Genomic DNA, 16,764 nt, shown 5'->3' with positions numbered 1-16,764 from the left:
CCGTATGAGCTTAACTTTATTGTCATTACTAAATGTATCTATAGCCAATTCGGTCCATCAATCATACCAATATAGGATCAAAGTGGCCTTTATTACAATTTCGTAACTCGACTCATTAATGGTCACATATATCGATATAATTGAATGACATGAATCATGATGTGGATGTGTAGCATGAAAATTTCATGTAATGTGATCAAAACATGCCTATTTTCAACTGGTCCACCTTAAATTTTATGAGATCAAACCATACCAAAGTCAGAGTGCAAATAAATCCAAACTTTATTTATGCATAAAATATCCTTAAATCATTAATAATCGAAAAGTATCATAGGAGCATTTAAAATAACAAACTCCCACTAAAATTGTACATCATTTAATAACATGACACCCATACAAGCAGTATGCTCATGAAACATTTTGGGTGGCAATCCCTTATTAAGCGGATCCGCAACCATGGAGTTTGTCCCTATTTGCTCTATCGATAACTGTCCATTCTGCACTCTTTCTTTAACAGCCAAGAATTTGATATCTATATTTTAGATTTCGTCGAGCTCCTGCTATTATTGAAATATAGGACTGCTGACTTATTATCACAAAATAATTTGAGTGGTCTTTCAATACTATCCACTACACGTAATCCTGTGACAAAATTTTGCAACCAAATTCATTGATTGAATGCCTCATAACAAGCTATAAACTCTGCAGCCATAGTAGAAGATGCTATGAGAGACTGTTTAGTAATTTTCCAGGATATGGCACCTCCAGCCAACAAGTAGATATAGCCTAACGTTGACTTCATAGTATCTTGGCATCCAGTATAATCAGAATCAGTATACCCAATGATCTCTAACTCATCTGACTTCCGATACGTGAGCATGTAACCTTTTATTTTCTATAAATATCGTAAGACACGGTTGGTTGCTTTCCAATGATCTAATACAGGATTGCTTAAATATGTACTCAATATTCCAGTAATGTACGCAATATCCGGACGCGTACATACTTGAACATACATTAGACTCCCTACTGCTGACGCATAAAGAATCTTTTGCACCTCTTTTTCCTCAAAAGTATTTTTAGGACACTATTCAAGACTAAATTTGTCTCCTTTAGACACAGGGGTATCACCTGATTTACAATTTTGCATGTCATACCTTTTGAGAACCTTTTCGATATAGCCCTTTTGTGATAGTTCTAAAATATCCCGAGAGTGATCCCGGTGTATCTGCATGCCTAACACAAAAGATGCATCACCAAGATCTTTCATGTCAAAATTTTTAGTTAAAAATTTCTTGATTTCATGCAATAGATCTATATCGTTGCTGGCAAGCAAAATGTCATCAACGTACAATACCAGAAAAATATACTTGCTCCAACAAAACTTATGGAATAAACAATCATCTACTAAATTCATTTCAAAACCAAATGAAACGATCATTTGATGAAATTTGAAATACCATTGTCGAAACGCTTGTTTGAGCCCATAGATGAATTTTTTAAGTTTGCAAACTATATTTTTTGGACCACCTGATACAAAGTTTTCTGGTTGCACCATATAAATCGTCTCATCAATGTTACCATTGAGAAACGCTGTTTTTACATCCATCTGATGTAACTCAAGATCGAAATGCACCATTAATGCCACGATAATTCTAAAAGAGTCCTTTGAAAAGATTAGAGAGAACATTTCTTTATAGTCGATACCTTTTTTTTGTGTAAATCTCTTGGCGATAAGATGAGTTTGGTATCTTTCTACATTGTCTTTCGAATCCCTTTTGATTTTAAATATCCATTTACAATCAATGAGTTTCGCTCCTTCTGGCATTGGGACAAGATCCCAAACATCATTGTCTTTCATGAATTTAATCTCCTCATTCATGGCATCAATCCACTTTTGAGAATTTGAACTTTTCATGGCTTGACGAAAATTGATTGGATCATTTTTCATCAATCCAGTGTCATGCTCATGTTCTTGCAGAAAGACAATGTAATCATCTGGCACTGCACTTCTCCTTTCTCTAGTGAATATTCTTAATGACAATGGTTCTTGGAGAGAACGAGTTTGTTCTTCTATAATAGTTTATTTTTTGACATTGTCTTGATTTGTCATGTCAAGATCTTGTTCAAGAATAGGATCCTGAACAAGATCAATGACACCTGTGGGAATATTAATATATTTATCTTTAAAGACAATGTCCCTTACTATACTTTCTCCCCCAAACTCGACATCCTCAAAGAACCGAGTATTTCCTATCTCAAAAATTGATTTAGCTGTGGGATCATAAAACTTGTAACCTCTGGATCTTTCAAAATATCCAATAAAATAACTAATCGTTCTTGAGTCCAGTTTCTTTTCATTTGGCCTATAAGGCCTTGCCTCAACTAAACATCCCCAAATATATAAATGCTTTAAATTGGGCTTTTTTCCTGTCCAAAGTTCATAAGGGGTTTTGATAGTTACTTTTGTTGGAACTCTGTTAAGGATATATGCTGCAATCTTAAGTGCTTCTTCCCAGAGTGACTCTGGTAAGGTAGAATGACATATCATACTCCTTACTATATTTTTAAGCGTTCTATTTCGTCTTTCAGCTACACTATTCATGGTGGGTGAACCCAGCATAGTGTATTGTGGGACGATATCGCATTCCTCTAGATATTTAGCAAATGGTCTTGGACGTTATTCACCTGAACCATTATATCTACCATAGTACTCACCACCACGGTCAGATCTGATGCTTTTAATTCTTTTGTTGAGTTGATTCTTAACTTCAGCCTTAAAATTTTTGAACACGTCCAGTGACTGTGACTTTTCTGAAATGAGATATATGTAGTCATATCTTGAAAAATCGTCTATGAAGGTTATAAAATATTGTTGACCATTCCAATCAGATGTAGAAAATGGTCCACCGATATCTGTATGTATAAGTTCTAAGACGCCTGAGGACCTATTGGTTTCAAATCTCCTTTTATTGGTTTGTTTTCCCTTTATACAGTTAATACAATCATCAAAATCTGTAAAATTTAAGGGATCGAGAATTTCATTTGACACAAGTCTTTTCATTCTCCATTTGGAGATATGTCCCAATCTCTTGTGCCATAATGCAACTGAATTCTCATTGATTAATTTTTTCTTTACTCCTCTAGTACTCAAATCCAGAGATTCATTAAATGAGCCAATCGTATCAATTAAATATAGATTATCGTAGTGTATTAAAGAACCAAAACCAACCAATTTTGAATCATGAAACAATTCAAATTTTTCATTTCAAAATGAACAAAAATAACCAAATTTGTCCAAAGCAGAAATAGAGATTAAATTCTGTCGAAAAGACGGTACAACAAATGTCTCATTAAAATCTAAATAAAATCCGGTCTTTAACAATAATCTAAAAACTTAAATTGCCTCAACATGAACTATTTTGCCATCGTCCAAGTAGATATATATTTCATTATCATTAAACTTTCGGTAATTCAGGCAACCCTGTATAGACAAACTGATGTGAGTTATTGCACCAGAATCTAATCACCATGTGTGTCTAGGTACTGAAGTTAAATTAACCTTAGAACAAACCAAATTAAGAAGCATACCTCTCTTAACACGCCAAGCGTGATAGTTGGTGCAATACTTCTTTATATGTCCTTCAACTCCACAGAAGAAACAACTATTCTTTTCCTGATCATCTGATTTCTTTTGTTGTTTCTTTTGTGACATTGTACCTGCAGCTCCTTTTTTCCTTCTTTCTCTTAAGTCCCTTACTTTTATTATTAGTGGCTGACACCAGATGGACAATTTCTGTCTGATCTTATTTCAATATTTTCTCTTCCTCTACACAGTGTGAGATGAATTCATTTAGAGATCAAGTCTTTTTTTGACAGTTGTAACTCACCTTAAACTGGTTAAACTGTGTAGGAAGAGATATTAAAATCAAATGCACTAGTAACTCTTCAGAGAGTGTCAATTTAAGTGCATTTAATTTTGAAACAAAATGAGACATTTTCATAATGTACTCTCTGATATTGCCTTTACCACTAAATTTCATTGAAATTAGGCGTGTCAAAAACGTACTAATTTCAGCTTTTTCATTCTTGACAAACATTTTTTCAATGTCCTGAAGGAACTTTTTAATGGTTACTGTCGTTTCTGACATTGTTCCTCTGAATGTTTTTGGAACGGCATTTTTAATGATCATCAGACACAAGCGATTCGATCTCTCCTACCTTTCATTATTTCTCTTTTCATCAGGGGTGCTTTGATCTATAAGAGGTGGGGGAGGATCATCCCTTAACACAAGGTCGAGATCCATTACTCCAAGTACTATCAAGAGATTCTCTTTCCAGGACTTGAAGTTTGTGACATTCAACATAAGAATATTATTGATGTTGGTAGTAATATTTGTAAGATCATTTGCAACTAAACAGAAAACATTAAATAATTAAAACAAGCTCACATAAACCAAAACAATAATAAGTTTAAATAAAGGTAATCCCATCTCAAGATACCGATGTTCCATTAATATTTTATTTTTGGACAAAAATATTAACTTCTAAATGATATCTTGGTGCAATAATAAATACTAATAATAATATGTCAAAAAATAAATTTTTCTTTGGCCCAATTTATAAATCACATGTAAAATCCAAATAATTATCACGTATTTATTATCACAAGTGCACATGTAATTTTATTAAATATTGACCTTCCTTTGGACCGATCAATATTCATAAAATTACAGGTACCCAACTAATTATATTTTAAAATAAATTAATTTTCATAATAGAGGTCACTTTGGTGGCATATTATTTCAATTAATTTATCCCAAAATATATATAATCATACCAATATTCAAATTTAAAATTATACAAATTAAACAAAAATTTTGATCAAAGTCAACTTTGGTCAAAACGTGGTCAAACCTAATCAATCCAATCAAATCTGGTCAAACCAGTCAATTGGATCAAGACTTATTGGACCAAAAGTCCATATCCATAATTTGATCCAAATTCATCATTTAAGTCCTAAATTTCCTTGAAGTCCATAAATGTTTTATAAAATTTTATATTTAGTGGGCCTAATATATGGACTTTATAGGCTTAAATGTCTTATTAACTTTATTAGGGTTCACTTAAATTAAAGAGACCCTAATTTCCTTAACATATAAATATATGCAAATTCTCTTATACAAGGAAGCAAACCAAAATACTAATTACAGTTGAATCAAAACAAGAAAACTTGATCCATGTTTTAAGACATAAACCACCATAACAATAATTTACTTGAGAAACTCTCGGCCATTTAATGTTGAGCACATGAAACAACTACTGGATTGCATCATACTTTGTCAATTTAATCATTAAGAAGAGGGAAACCAAAAGATAGCCCACGCCTGCCAACTAAAGTGTGACCCACATGCAATCTATAAAACCAATACATGGAATCAATGTAATTGACAATCTGACACCATAGCAATCAATCATGAGCAGAATAGAATTTGACCAAATTTCCGTGAATCAAAACCACAACCATGGAATTATTATGACCAAGAGACTAGAGACAAAATTAACAATCATTCAGGACAAGCCAATCCACACAACCTGAATGAGTTTCTACACAATTCGTTTCAACCGAATTCATGCGACTGCTAAATTTGAACAATCGGCAGACAAGCTTATAACCAAAATTGAATTCGCGAGACCGAAAATAAACATATATATATACAAATCACATAATTTAAATTATTTGTTAATAATCAACCATAATCTGGCGATTATTAAACCATCACCTATTAAACCCAAAATCTATATGGCGATTATTAAAAAATAAATTAACGATAAAATTGCGGAAGCATACCTGGATTCATATCGACAAACTGATATTTGAATCTCCAACGATATTGGGGTGGCTTTTTCAGGTCAACACGTATTTGTCAATCCTTGAGAGAGCCCTTTAGTTTCTCTCTGGTATCTTTCCTGACGATGGAATATCAGGGAAGAGATATATTTTGTAGTACTAGAAAATACAACAAATAAGAATGATACATGTGACTTGGAGACCATAACCCTATTTATCGGTAACATTCCTGTTATCTTTTGAAACCCTATTTCAACCCATCATAGAAATAGGAACTCTTTAATCTCTACACATTAAAGACCCACATCCTATTGAATACATTAAGTCCAAACTATATTTGATCACTTTAATTGGATTTAACCTTATTTGACAGTTTGCAACCCATAATTATTCACATATAAGTCCAACGTTGGATTAAGGATCCAACAGATAAAACTCAACGATGTTCTAGAATATAAATGCTGCATCTCCGGTACTCATAGGGTCGAATTGAAGTGCTGCATTAACACCGGTATCATACTGTGGCTATGGTAAGACATGAATGGGCCAAGGTGCACACTTGAACCCTCATCTTGGCGTATGATACTATCGTCATCTAAGTTTGCCCATTGCCCATATGCCCGGGCATCGCGGTCATTATCAGCGGACTCTGTATCACCCGGTTCTGGTTTGGAGTACTCGTCCATATCCATGAAATCAAGGTCATTATTTGGTTGTGGAGGGGATGCTAGTATTGTATCACGGACAAATTCTTGAGTCCTTGCTACCTCAAACTCAAGCTTCACATGGCGAGTACCAGAGTGATCCTCAATACCGCAATGCCCACCGATTTTTCTCCTCGATCTCCAAATCGATTCGATGTTTCCATTGTTTAATTGAGTCTACTGGTTGTGATATAAATCAGTTGTACCAATCGTATTCACTTGCTCTAGATCGCATTTACTGGTGGGATTCTAATCTAGCTGATTATTGGACTGCTCCAATCCAGAGAGATCCTCCACATCAACATATATCTTGATGGCATGTTCATGTGACCTAGCTTTCGCATAATACATAGCCAATACTATGTTGTCATTCACCAAAGGCATCTCGCTGAACACACCACTGCTAATGCAATTGCGAAACAACAATCTAACCTTAAATATATTCTGTGATAGCCCCACTTTCCCCTAGGGCGAACCAAAGGGTTTAGCGGACTACCGGCCCAACTCTCGCCAGAACTACGAAGCTAATCACACTCAAGATACCCATTCCAAATGAAATTTCAGCGCTCGAACGCTTCGACGGTCGCGAAAACGAAAAAAAAAAATGAAAACGATTTGCGGATGAACAGTGACTGCCACATCACTATCCGGCCGGAATCTGTCTGGATTCAGTGAACAGTAACCTCTAAAATTTCTTTTTTCTTTTCCCCACGTCCAACTTTCGTACACAACCAGACCACAACCGATACATGTACACTTTATCCAACACTCATGAAAATACATTACTAAAGAAAATAGTTCACGTATACAAGAGAAAATATTTTTATAACTCCACGTTCATAAACTTTACAAATCAAAAGGGGAAAACTTGGAATCAAAATACATTTAGGGTTTTCAACTACCGATGAGCTATACAAAAGAACAAATGAATATCTAACAAGCTCTACTCGCTTCTCAAAACATGGTTCCAAAAGTTGTTCCTGTAAGAAAAACAAATAATGGGAACGAGGTGAGTTAAAAGTTTAGTGAGATACCAAAAGTATAAACAGTCATAAATCATAAGATTTCTCTTTTAAGGCACATATATACGTCAAATAAAGGAAATGAATGAACACCACGAATCAAAGGATACAGGCGGCTCTCGGGAGCCGAATCCCCATCGCAGTACTTAATCCAACTACGTTGACCCTCCGTCAACTTTCAAATAAAGGAACCAGTCCAGTAGAACACCACTTTAACGCCAAATCCCGTCCACCAATCATACCCCCTCACCGGGCCCGAACGCCAAACAAGAACATGAATGGTAATACTCGAGTATACCGGAAATCTAGAGTCTCCAATACCCTAAAATTTCCGAGGAACCGGCACCTATGGATTGTCAATTTTCCTTGACCAAGCCCTTGCTGGCTCAATTCTTTTGACTCCCCATGAGGTTGAGCTCAAATTTAACAAGAAGGTCATTGGATACGCTTCCAAACGACATCACAGCAGGCACAGGTAACAGGTTCAAGTATACAGAGGCAACAAGTCACACAAGCCAGAGAACGAGTGTGATAAAGTACACCCTCGTCTTGTACAAGATAAACAGGCATTCAAGTAACAAGGTACAAGTACAGATAACCAGTTTAACAATAATTCGGGGGAGTAGTACACTCACCAGTTCAAGTACAGATACTTCAAAAGTTTTCACCCAAAGTAGGGCTTTAATCACCGAGAAACCCTAGAATAACCAAGGGAAAGAAATTATAGTTCCCGCAATCACGAATCCAGTAAACGGAATGCATAAATGAGACTCGACAACAAGTCGTATGCCTCTCCGAGTTAACTACTAGTACAAGGAGATAAAGCGCCTTTTTAGAGAAAAAAGTAATAGGTGGTCCTAAGAAAAACAGGATTTTTCAGGTTTGCACACCTCCATTTGAAAAATCATATCTCATGATTCATAAGTCCAAAATTGATAAAATTTATACCATCGGAAAGTAGACTCAAAGAGGTACAATTTCCCACAAGACACATTTATAAAATTCAGATCACAAGCCAGTCAAATTCAAGCCTCAAATTGTTGTTTTATCCAGTAAAAGACAGAACAGGTATACAATTTCAGTTAAATTTGAAAAATCACCATAAATCACCCAGACAGAACCAGAGTTTGAAATTTACATGGTTAATAGCCCTTTGAATCTAGTTTAAAACACAATAAACAGAACTCAATTCCGATATTCCTACAACAAGATATAGTAAATTTCCCAAAAACTGCTCAAGGGGCCCTGCGAAAATTTCAGCAACACTTTCTTTTGTTTTCCTTTACTTTTCCTATCTAACATCCACCCAATCTCATCCTAATTCAGCTACAAATTCACATACAAATCATAAACCATTAAATACCCCTTCATATATCACCAAGTGAGAGCTCCAAAACCAACCACAAGCAAGGCCAATTTAGAAACCCTAAATCTGAAATTTCAATCACAAGCTGGAAATTCCTTTATGCAACTAAAACTAGCATATAAAAGCTCAATAATACACATCACAAAGCTATCAATCCATGGTCAAGCATCAAGCTTCATAATAGGGCAGAAAATTTGCTAAAAAAACTGAAAATTTCCGTAACACCACCTCAAGCCATCATTTTCCCATAAAACTACCTATTTAACAACTTTAAACCACCAGGATACAATTATTAGAAGAAAAAGAGATTTCTTAGAAAATTACCTTATAAATACTAGAAAGATGGTAGCTCCACACTTTCCCCTCAAAAATAACTCCACAAAACCCCTTAAGCTTCCTTAGAGATTCACTTTTATGGATTAATTTGCAAGACCCATGGTTGAAACTCAAGATTAGAGCAAGAAAGAAAGATGAAAATAAAATGTTTCACTTTTGTCTTTCTCTCAAGAGCTGCCGGCCAAGAAGAGGTAAAGTGAAGAAAAATTGAGGTCAAAATTAGTTTTAGTAAAGTGAAGAAAAATGGGTCAAAGTCCAACTTCCAATGGAGTCATGACACTTAACACCTTTTATGTTTAATCTCATGCTCTTAACCTCCAATGGTAATTGATCTAGACAATCTCTAATTATCTCTTAGCACTATGTATAATAATATCCACTAATGCAAATTCCACTTTTTATCGAAATCTAACGCACGTAACGCTCTAGGGGGTCCCACATACCTTATACACTACTAATATCACATAAACTAACTTATTTTGGAAAAATAATTCAAAAACTATATTCTCTTATAAAAATACTTGGTAAAAGAGTATAATAAGGTTAAATACAAGGAAAATTGCATATGACGAAATAAAATAAAAGAATGTAAAATAAGAAAATTTTACGGGTCCTCACACTCTCTCCCCCTTAAAGAAATTTCGTCCTCGAATTTTTTTTTTCTTACTATCGAGAGCTATTAAAATTCTAGCTAAACGGTGGAATCGTACCTTCTCTATCCTTAGATGAGTCAGGGACCGGATGTTGCTCAAAGGAATATACCCGAGCTGGCACCTTCGGTATGGTCCCTTTCCCCATTGACTGGTCAGGGGTGGTCTTAGTGGACTGTTGGTTTCCCCTTCCTTCTCGAGATCGGTTTGGGCAATTAGCGATTTGATGATCTGCACTCTCGCAACGTAGACATTTTCTTCATTTCTTCTAGCAAACATCCTCCGTGTGATTCGACTTCCCACAATTGTGACGGCCCCACCTCCCCCTAAGGCGTACCAAAGGGTTCGGCGGGTCGCCTGCCCAACTCTCGCCGGGACTCAGTCGTTCACTTCAATCCTCAAATAAATTACAATATAAGTCTCATATATACATCAAATTCTCCAATAATTACATGTCATAAGCGAAGCGGAAACAATTCCCAACTATACTTAAAATGATTCCAAATCCAAACGGTACAAGATATATGCCATCCAGCTACACAAATAACGTAATACAAGCTCTTCCTTCACCAGGAGCCCTGTGGAGGGGAATAAAACAGTTTTGGGGTGAGGTAAAAGCTCAGTGAGTAACCAGAAAAATTAGTACTCAAATATATTTCCCAATAATGCATTTCGATGATGTCATGATTCAGTAATCAAATATCTGTTTATTGCTCTCGTGAGCCAGTGAAATCATTGCACTTAAACACCCAACGCTCAAATAGATCCTTTAACGTTTAACAGTAAGAGGGAGCAACATTAGTGCTCCAGATAATGTCATGAACTCATTGAAGTGGTGGAGACGTTGGTGTCCAGCACACGAATTCCAAGCACTCATTTGAGCCAAAACATGTCATGGACCACATGCAAACACTCATGATATGAAATCGAGTAAATAATGCAAGAAACAGTTCAAAAGTAACTTTGGAAACAGTTTAGGGTCACTCACCTCCACGGCTCAGAAACCATCCATCATATATCATTACCTTGCCCGAGTCCAAGCCCTAAATCACAAACTCAAAGCAATCATACATTCTCAAAGTTCGGACAGCATTTCCCCATAAATACTTCATTTCTAACCTACAATATATTACCAATCACACATACGGTTAATAAGCAATAAAATATATCCAATTAGGCCACAATATCCCTCAAGCGTAACTTTTCCGCAACGATCGCAGTTAACGTATAAAAGTTCCGTTTAACACCTTTTGGCACAATATCCATAAGTGAAGTTACCCTTATCGGATTGGAATGCAATTTATACCATTTCGAAGCTAAGACAAGGACCTACAACGTTCATGAAGAATAATCAGTCCAGTTCTCACCCTAACTAGGTCAAATTTACCAAAACAACTCCAGATTTTCCAGTTCGAAATTCACTACGGAAATCAACTAGCAGTCCTGCTTTATTCACTCATATCTCAGTACACACAACTCCAATTCAGGTAATTCCAAAGCCATTTGAAAGATAAGATATAAGGCTATAATTCTTAAGAAGACACCATCAACCAATTCGGTAATATTCCTGGTCAAACTAACCACTTACAGAGGCTGATTTTCATTTTCGGACAGAAACAGGGCAGCAAGGGTATTTTGGTCTTTTCACAGGCTACGTTGCTCCGATTGAGCTGAAATTTTGTAGGCAACTATAAAACATCATTCTATACAACGTTCATTTTTTGTGCTAAGGCTAGTTCGGCCTCTAACAAGGTGAAATAGAATCGAGCAGAAGCAGGGCAGGTTATCATCCAAGCTGAAATTCATGTATTCAAGTGCTAATTCTCCACAAAACAACATCTAAAACAACTAAAAACCACTAATAAGCAATGAATTGAAGTAAAGAGGATGTTCTTGGCAAAATACCTTAAAACCACAAGAAAGGTAGGAGCTTAATCTTTCCTCCTCCAAAACAACTCCACCAACACCTTTAACCTTCCCTAATGATCACTTATATGGTGTAGTTTGTGATTTGGTTGGTTGAAACTCAAGATTTGGACAAGAATTGAAGTAACAAGATGAAGGTTTTTCCTCTCTTTTCTCTCTACATGTCTCAGCCAAGAGGGGTAAAGAAATGAGAAAATGTTGGTCAAAATTGGAGTTTAGGAAAGTTAAATAAAAGTTAGGCAAGTCAACTTTCAATCGGATCGCGACACTTGGCCCTTCTTAAGTTTATTCTTATCCCTTTGTCTCTCCAAGATTAACCATCTAAGTAACCTCTAATTATCTCTTAGCACCTTGTAAAATAATATCACTTAATACGAAACTCCAACAAGTTGTCAAAAATATATCGCATTTACCGCACTAGCGGGTCCCACGTCCATAATACACTTCAAACTTAACGTGGACTAACTTGTATCAAGGAAATGATTTGAAAACTATATTCCTTTATAAAAATGTATAGGAAATTAATATATTGGAGAAAGGCATAAAATTATAGACAAGGAAACAAAATAATGTCTAGAAAATATATAAAAATTTTCGGGTTCTCAAACTCATTCTTTCGGGGCGTCACAACAATACCCTCAGGGACAACGGGAAGCAGAGGCCGAGCCTTCCTGTGGGGCATCTCTTGATATCCCCGAAAATCTTATTCCTCCATTTCCCTTTCCAGACTTGAGAGGTGTGGTCATATCTTCTTGCCCTCGGCCACCTTCAGGAGTAGCCCTTTTCTTTGCCTGGAAGGTTCTAACTTGCAATCTCGCGCTTTCAACTCGTTGAGCTTTCTCCACCGCATCGCTAAAGGTACTAAGTTGGGCTATAGCCAAGTCCTTCTGAATCACGACATTTAATCCCTGGACAAAACGCCTTATCCTCCTTTGCTCCGTCAACATTAATTCAGGAGCGAACTTAGATAACCTAGTGAACTGGCTCTCATATTCAGCGACAGTCTGAGCTCTCTGGCGAAACCTAATGAATTCATCTTCTTTCCTTTCTTGAATTAGAGGTGGGAAATACTTCGCATTGAACTCCCTCATAAAATTCACCCACGTCCTCGGGGTTTGTTCTCTCTCCCATTTCAATCTTATTATATTTCACCAAGAACGGGCTGCTCCCTCCAGTTGGAAGACAGCAAATGTCACTTGTCTCTCTTCAGTATAGTGCAACGCGGCGAAAATATCAATCATCTTCTCCAGCCACATTTCGGCAACGTCAGGGTCTGGTCCTCCAAGAAATTACGGCGGGAAGAACTTCTGAAATCGTTGGAAGGCTCTATCCTCACCCTCTATATGATTACCAGGGTTGCCCAGCTGATTAACAGGATTTTGGCCATTATATTCCACTACATGGGCCAATAAGTCAGTCATACGCTGGATGGCAGCAGCTACCTGAACGTTAGGATCCGTTCTAGGTTCAAGGTTAGGTTTAGGCATTGGTTCTCGATTTCCCTCTTCAATCGAGGGTTGCTTACGGCCGCGCCCCCGGCCTCGTCCTCTACGCGTACTCTCCATTGGTTTAACCACTCTAGGGTTGAAACGCAAATACAATATTAAACAAATGTAGGTAGGTACGAGTAACAAAAGTGGATACAACTCAAAAGGGCATATATATAGAACACAACTTCATCCAGTAAATCACACAGTATCAGTCAGATGCAAGCAAAAGTAAGTCCAGGAAAGTAACGAGGTCAAATCCAAAATGCACTAGACAAACTAGGCCCAGAAGTATAAAACATCAAACTAAAAGCTTTCCATTCGCTCCATCCATAACCTACAGGGATACATAGTTTATATCTTAATCAGGACTAATCACACTTAATGAAATCCTAATATATCGCACGAAGTTCCGAAAATCAATTTTCTAATTGGCCTAAGCCATTTCTAATCTAGGCTCTCATCTCTTCCGTATTCGGGTACAAGAATCCAAAATAAGATAATTCACAACTCGAGCTGACCAGTTCCAAGAGTAAATCATCTTCATTTGAAATTCCTACCTGACATACATATCTAGTATCTCCAAGTACCACGATAAAAGTTTGAAACCTATCACACTTCATGAGTCATCACTTAGGCTCAGAAGAGTACCTAGTCCTTTACACATAATCAACTAATCAAGCCATACCAACCGTTAAGCTCACTCTGCGCAGAAACCATGCGAACCTGGCTCTAATACCAGCTGTGACAACCCCACTTTCCCATAGGGCGAACCAAAGGGTTTAGCGGACTGCCTGCTCATCTCTCACCAGGACTACGCAGCTAATCACACTCAAGATACCCATTCCGAATGAAATTTCAGTGCTCGTACGCTTCGACGGTCACGAAAACGAAAAAAAAATGAAAACGAGCTGCCGATGAACAGTGACTGCCACATCACTATCCGGCCGGAATCCGGCCGGATTCAGTGAACAGTAACCTCTAAAATTTCTTTTTTTTTTCCCCACGTCCAACTTTCGTACACAACCAGACCACAACCGATACATGTACACTTTATCCAACACCCATGAAAATACATTACTAAAGAAAATAGTTCACGTATACAAGAGAAAACACTTTTATAACTCCACGTTCATAAACTTTACAAATAAAAAGGGGAAAACTTGGAATCAAAATACATTTAGGGTTTTCGACTTCCGAGGAGCTGTACAAAAGAACAAATGAATGTCTAACTAGCTCTACTCGCTTCTCAAAATATGGTTTCAAAAGTTGTTCCTATAAGGAAAACAAATAATGGGAACGGGGTGAGTTAAAAGCTCAGTGAGATACCAAAAGTATAAACAGTCATAAATCATAAGATTTCTCTTTTAAGGCACATATATACGTCAAATAAAGGAAATGAATGAACACCACGAATCAAAGGATACAGGCGGCTCTCAGGAGCCGAATCCCCATTGCAGTACTTGATCCAACTACGTTGACCCTCCGTCAACTTTCAAATAAAGGAACCAGTCCAGTAGAACACCACTTTAACGCCAAATCCCGTCCACCAATCATACCCTCTCACCGGGCCCGAACGCCAAACAAGAACATGAATGGTAATACTCGAGTATACCGAAAATCTAGAGTCTCCAATACCCTAAAATTTCCCAGGAACCGGCACCCACGGATTGTCAATTTTCCTTGACCAAGCCCTTGCTGGCTCAATTCCTTTGACTCCCCATGAGGTTGAGCTCAAATTTAACAAGAAGGTCGTTGGATACACTTCCAAACGACATCACAGCAGGCACAGGTAACAGGTTCAAGTATACAAAGGTAACAAGTCACACAAGCCAAAGAACGAGTGTGATAAAGTACACCCTCGTCTCGTACAAGATAAGCAGGCATTCAAGTAACAAGGTACAAGTACAGATAACCAGTTTAACAATAATTCAGGGGAGTAGTACACTCACCAGTTCAAGTACAGATACTTCAAAAGTTTTCACCCAAAGTAGGGCTTTAATCACCGAGAAACCCTAGAATAACCAAGGGAAAGCAATTATAGTTCCCACAGTCACGAATCCAGTAAACGGAATGCATAAATGAGACTCGACAACAAGTCGTATGCCTCTCCGAGTTAACTACTAGTACAAGGAGATAAAGCGCCTTTTTAGAGAAAAAAGTAATAGGTGGTCCTAAGAAAAACAGGATTTTTCAGGTTTGCACACCTCCATTTGAAAAATCATATCTCATGATTCCTAAGTCCAAAATTGATAAAATTTATACCATCGGAAAGTAGACTCAAAGAGGTACAATTTCTCCGAAGACACATTTATAAGATTCAGATCACAAGCCAGTCAAATTCAAGCCTCAAATTGTTGTTTTATCCAGTAAAAGATAGAACAGGTATACAATTTCAGTTAAATTTGAAAAATCACCATAAATCACCCAGACTGAAACTGAGTCTGAAATTTACACGGTTAATATCCCTATGAATCTAGTTTAAAACACAATAAACGGAACTCAATTCCAATATTCCTACAACAAGATATAGTAAATTTTCCAAAACTGCTCAAGGGGTCCTGCGAAAATTTCAGCAACACTTTCTTTTGTTTTCCTTTACTTTTCCAATCTAACATGCACCCAATCTCATCCTAATTCAGCCACAAATTCACATACAAATCATAAACCATTAAATACCCCTTCATATATCACCAAGTGAGAGCTCCAAAACCAACCACAAACAAGGCCAATTTAGAAGCCCTAAATCTGAAATTTCAATCACAAGCTGGAAATTCCTTTATGCAACTAAAACTAGCATATAAAAGCTCAATAATACACATCACAAAGCTATCAATCCATGGTCAAGCATCAAGCTTCATAATAGGGCCGAAAATTTGCTAATAAAACTGAAAATTTCCATAACACCACCTCAGGCCATCATTTTCCCATAAAACTACCTATTTAACAACTTTAAACCACCAGGATACAATTATTAGAAGTAAAAGAGATTTTCTTGGAAAATTACCTTATAAATACTAGAAAGATGGTAGCTTCACACTTTCCCCTCAAAAATAACTCTACAAAACCCCTTAAGCTTCCTTAGAGATTCACTTTTATGGATTAATTTGCAAGACCCATGATTGAAACTCAAGATTAGAGCAAGAAAGAAAGATGAAAATAAAATGTTTCACTCTTGTTTTTCTCTCAAGAGCTGCCGACCAAGAAGAAGAAAAGTGAAGAAAAATTGAGGTCAAAATTAGTTTTAGTAAAGTGAAGAAAAATGGGTCAAAGTCCAACTTCCAATGGAGTCATGACACTTAGCCCCTTTTATGTTTAATCTCATCCTCTTAACCTCTAATGGTAATTGACCTAGACAATATCTAATTATCTCTTAGCACCATGTATAATAATATCCCCTTATGCAAATTCCACTTTTTATC

At 36.7% G+C, this 16,764-nt stretch overlaps 1 protein-coding gene across 1 annotated transcript; it reads right to left on the bottom strand.

Annotated features, from left to right (window-relative positions):
• Nucleotides 1-12,493: 12,493 nt before the first annotated feature.
• Nucleotides 12,494-12,946, bottom strand: LOC113774489. Its single transcript, XM_027319016.1, has one exon. It carries the CDS (start codon nt 12,944-12,946, stop codon nt 12,494-12,496), a length of 453 nt encoding a protein of 150 aa, XP_027174817.1.
• Nucleotides 12,947-16,764: the final 3,818 nt, after the last annotated feature.

Source organism: Coffea eugenioides, chromosome 6 (genome assembly GCF_003713205.1).
Source record: "Coffea eugenioides isolate CCC68of chromosome 6, Ceug_1.0, whole genome shotgun sequence".
Lineage (NCBI taxonomy): Eukaryota > Viridiplantae > Streptophyta > Magnoliopsida > Gentianales > Rubiaceae > Coffea > Coffea eugenioides.
The sequence above is the reverse complement of the archived record's forward strand: the minus strand, read 5'-3'. Positions and strand labels throughout refer to the sequence as shown.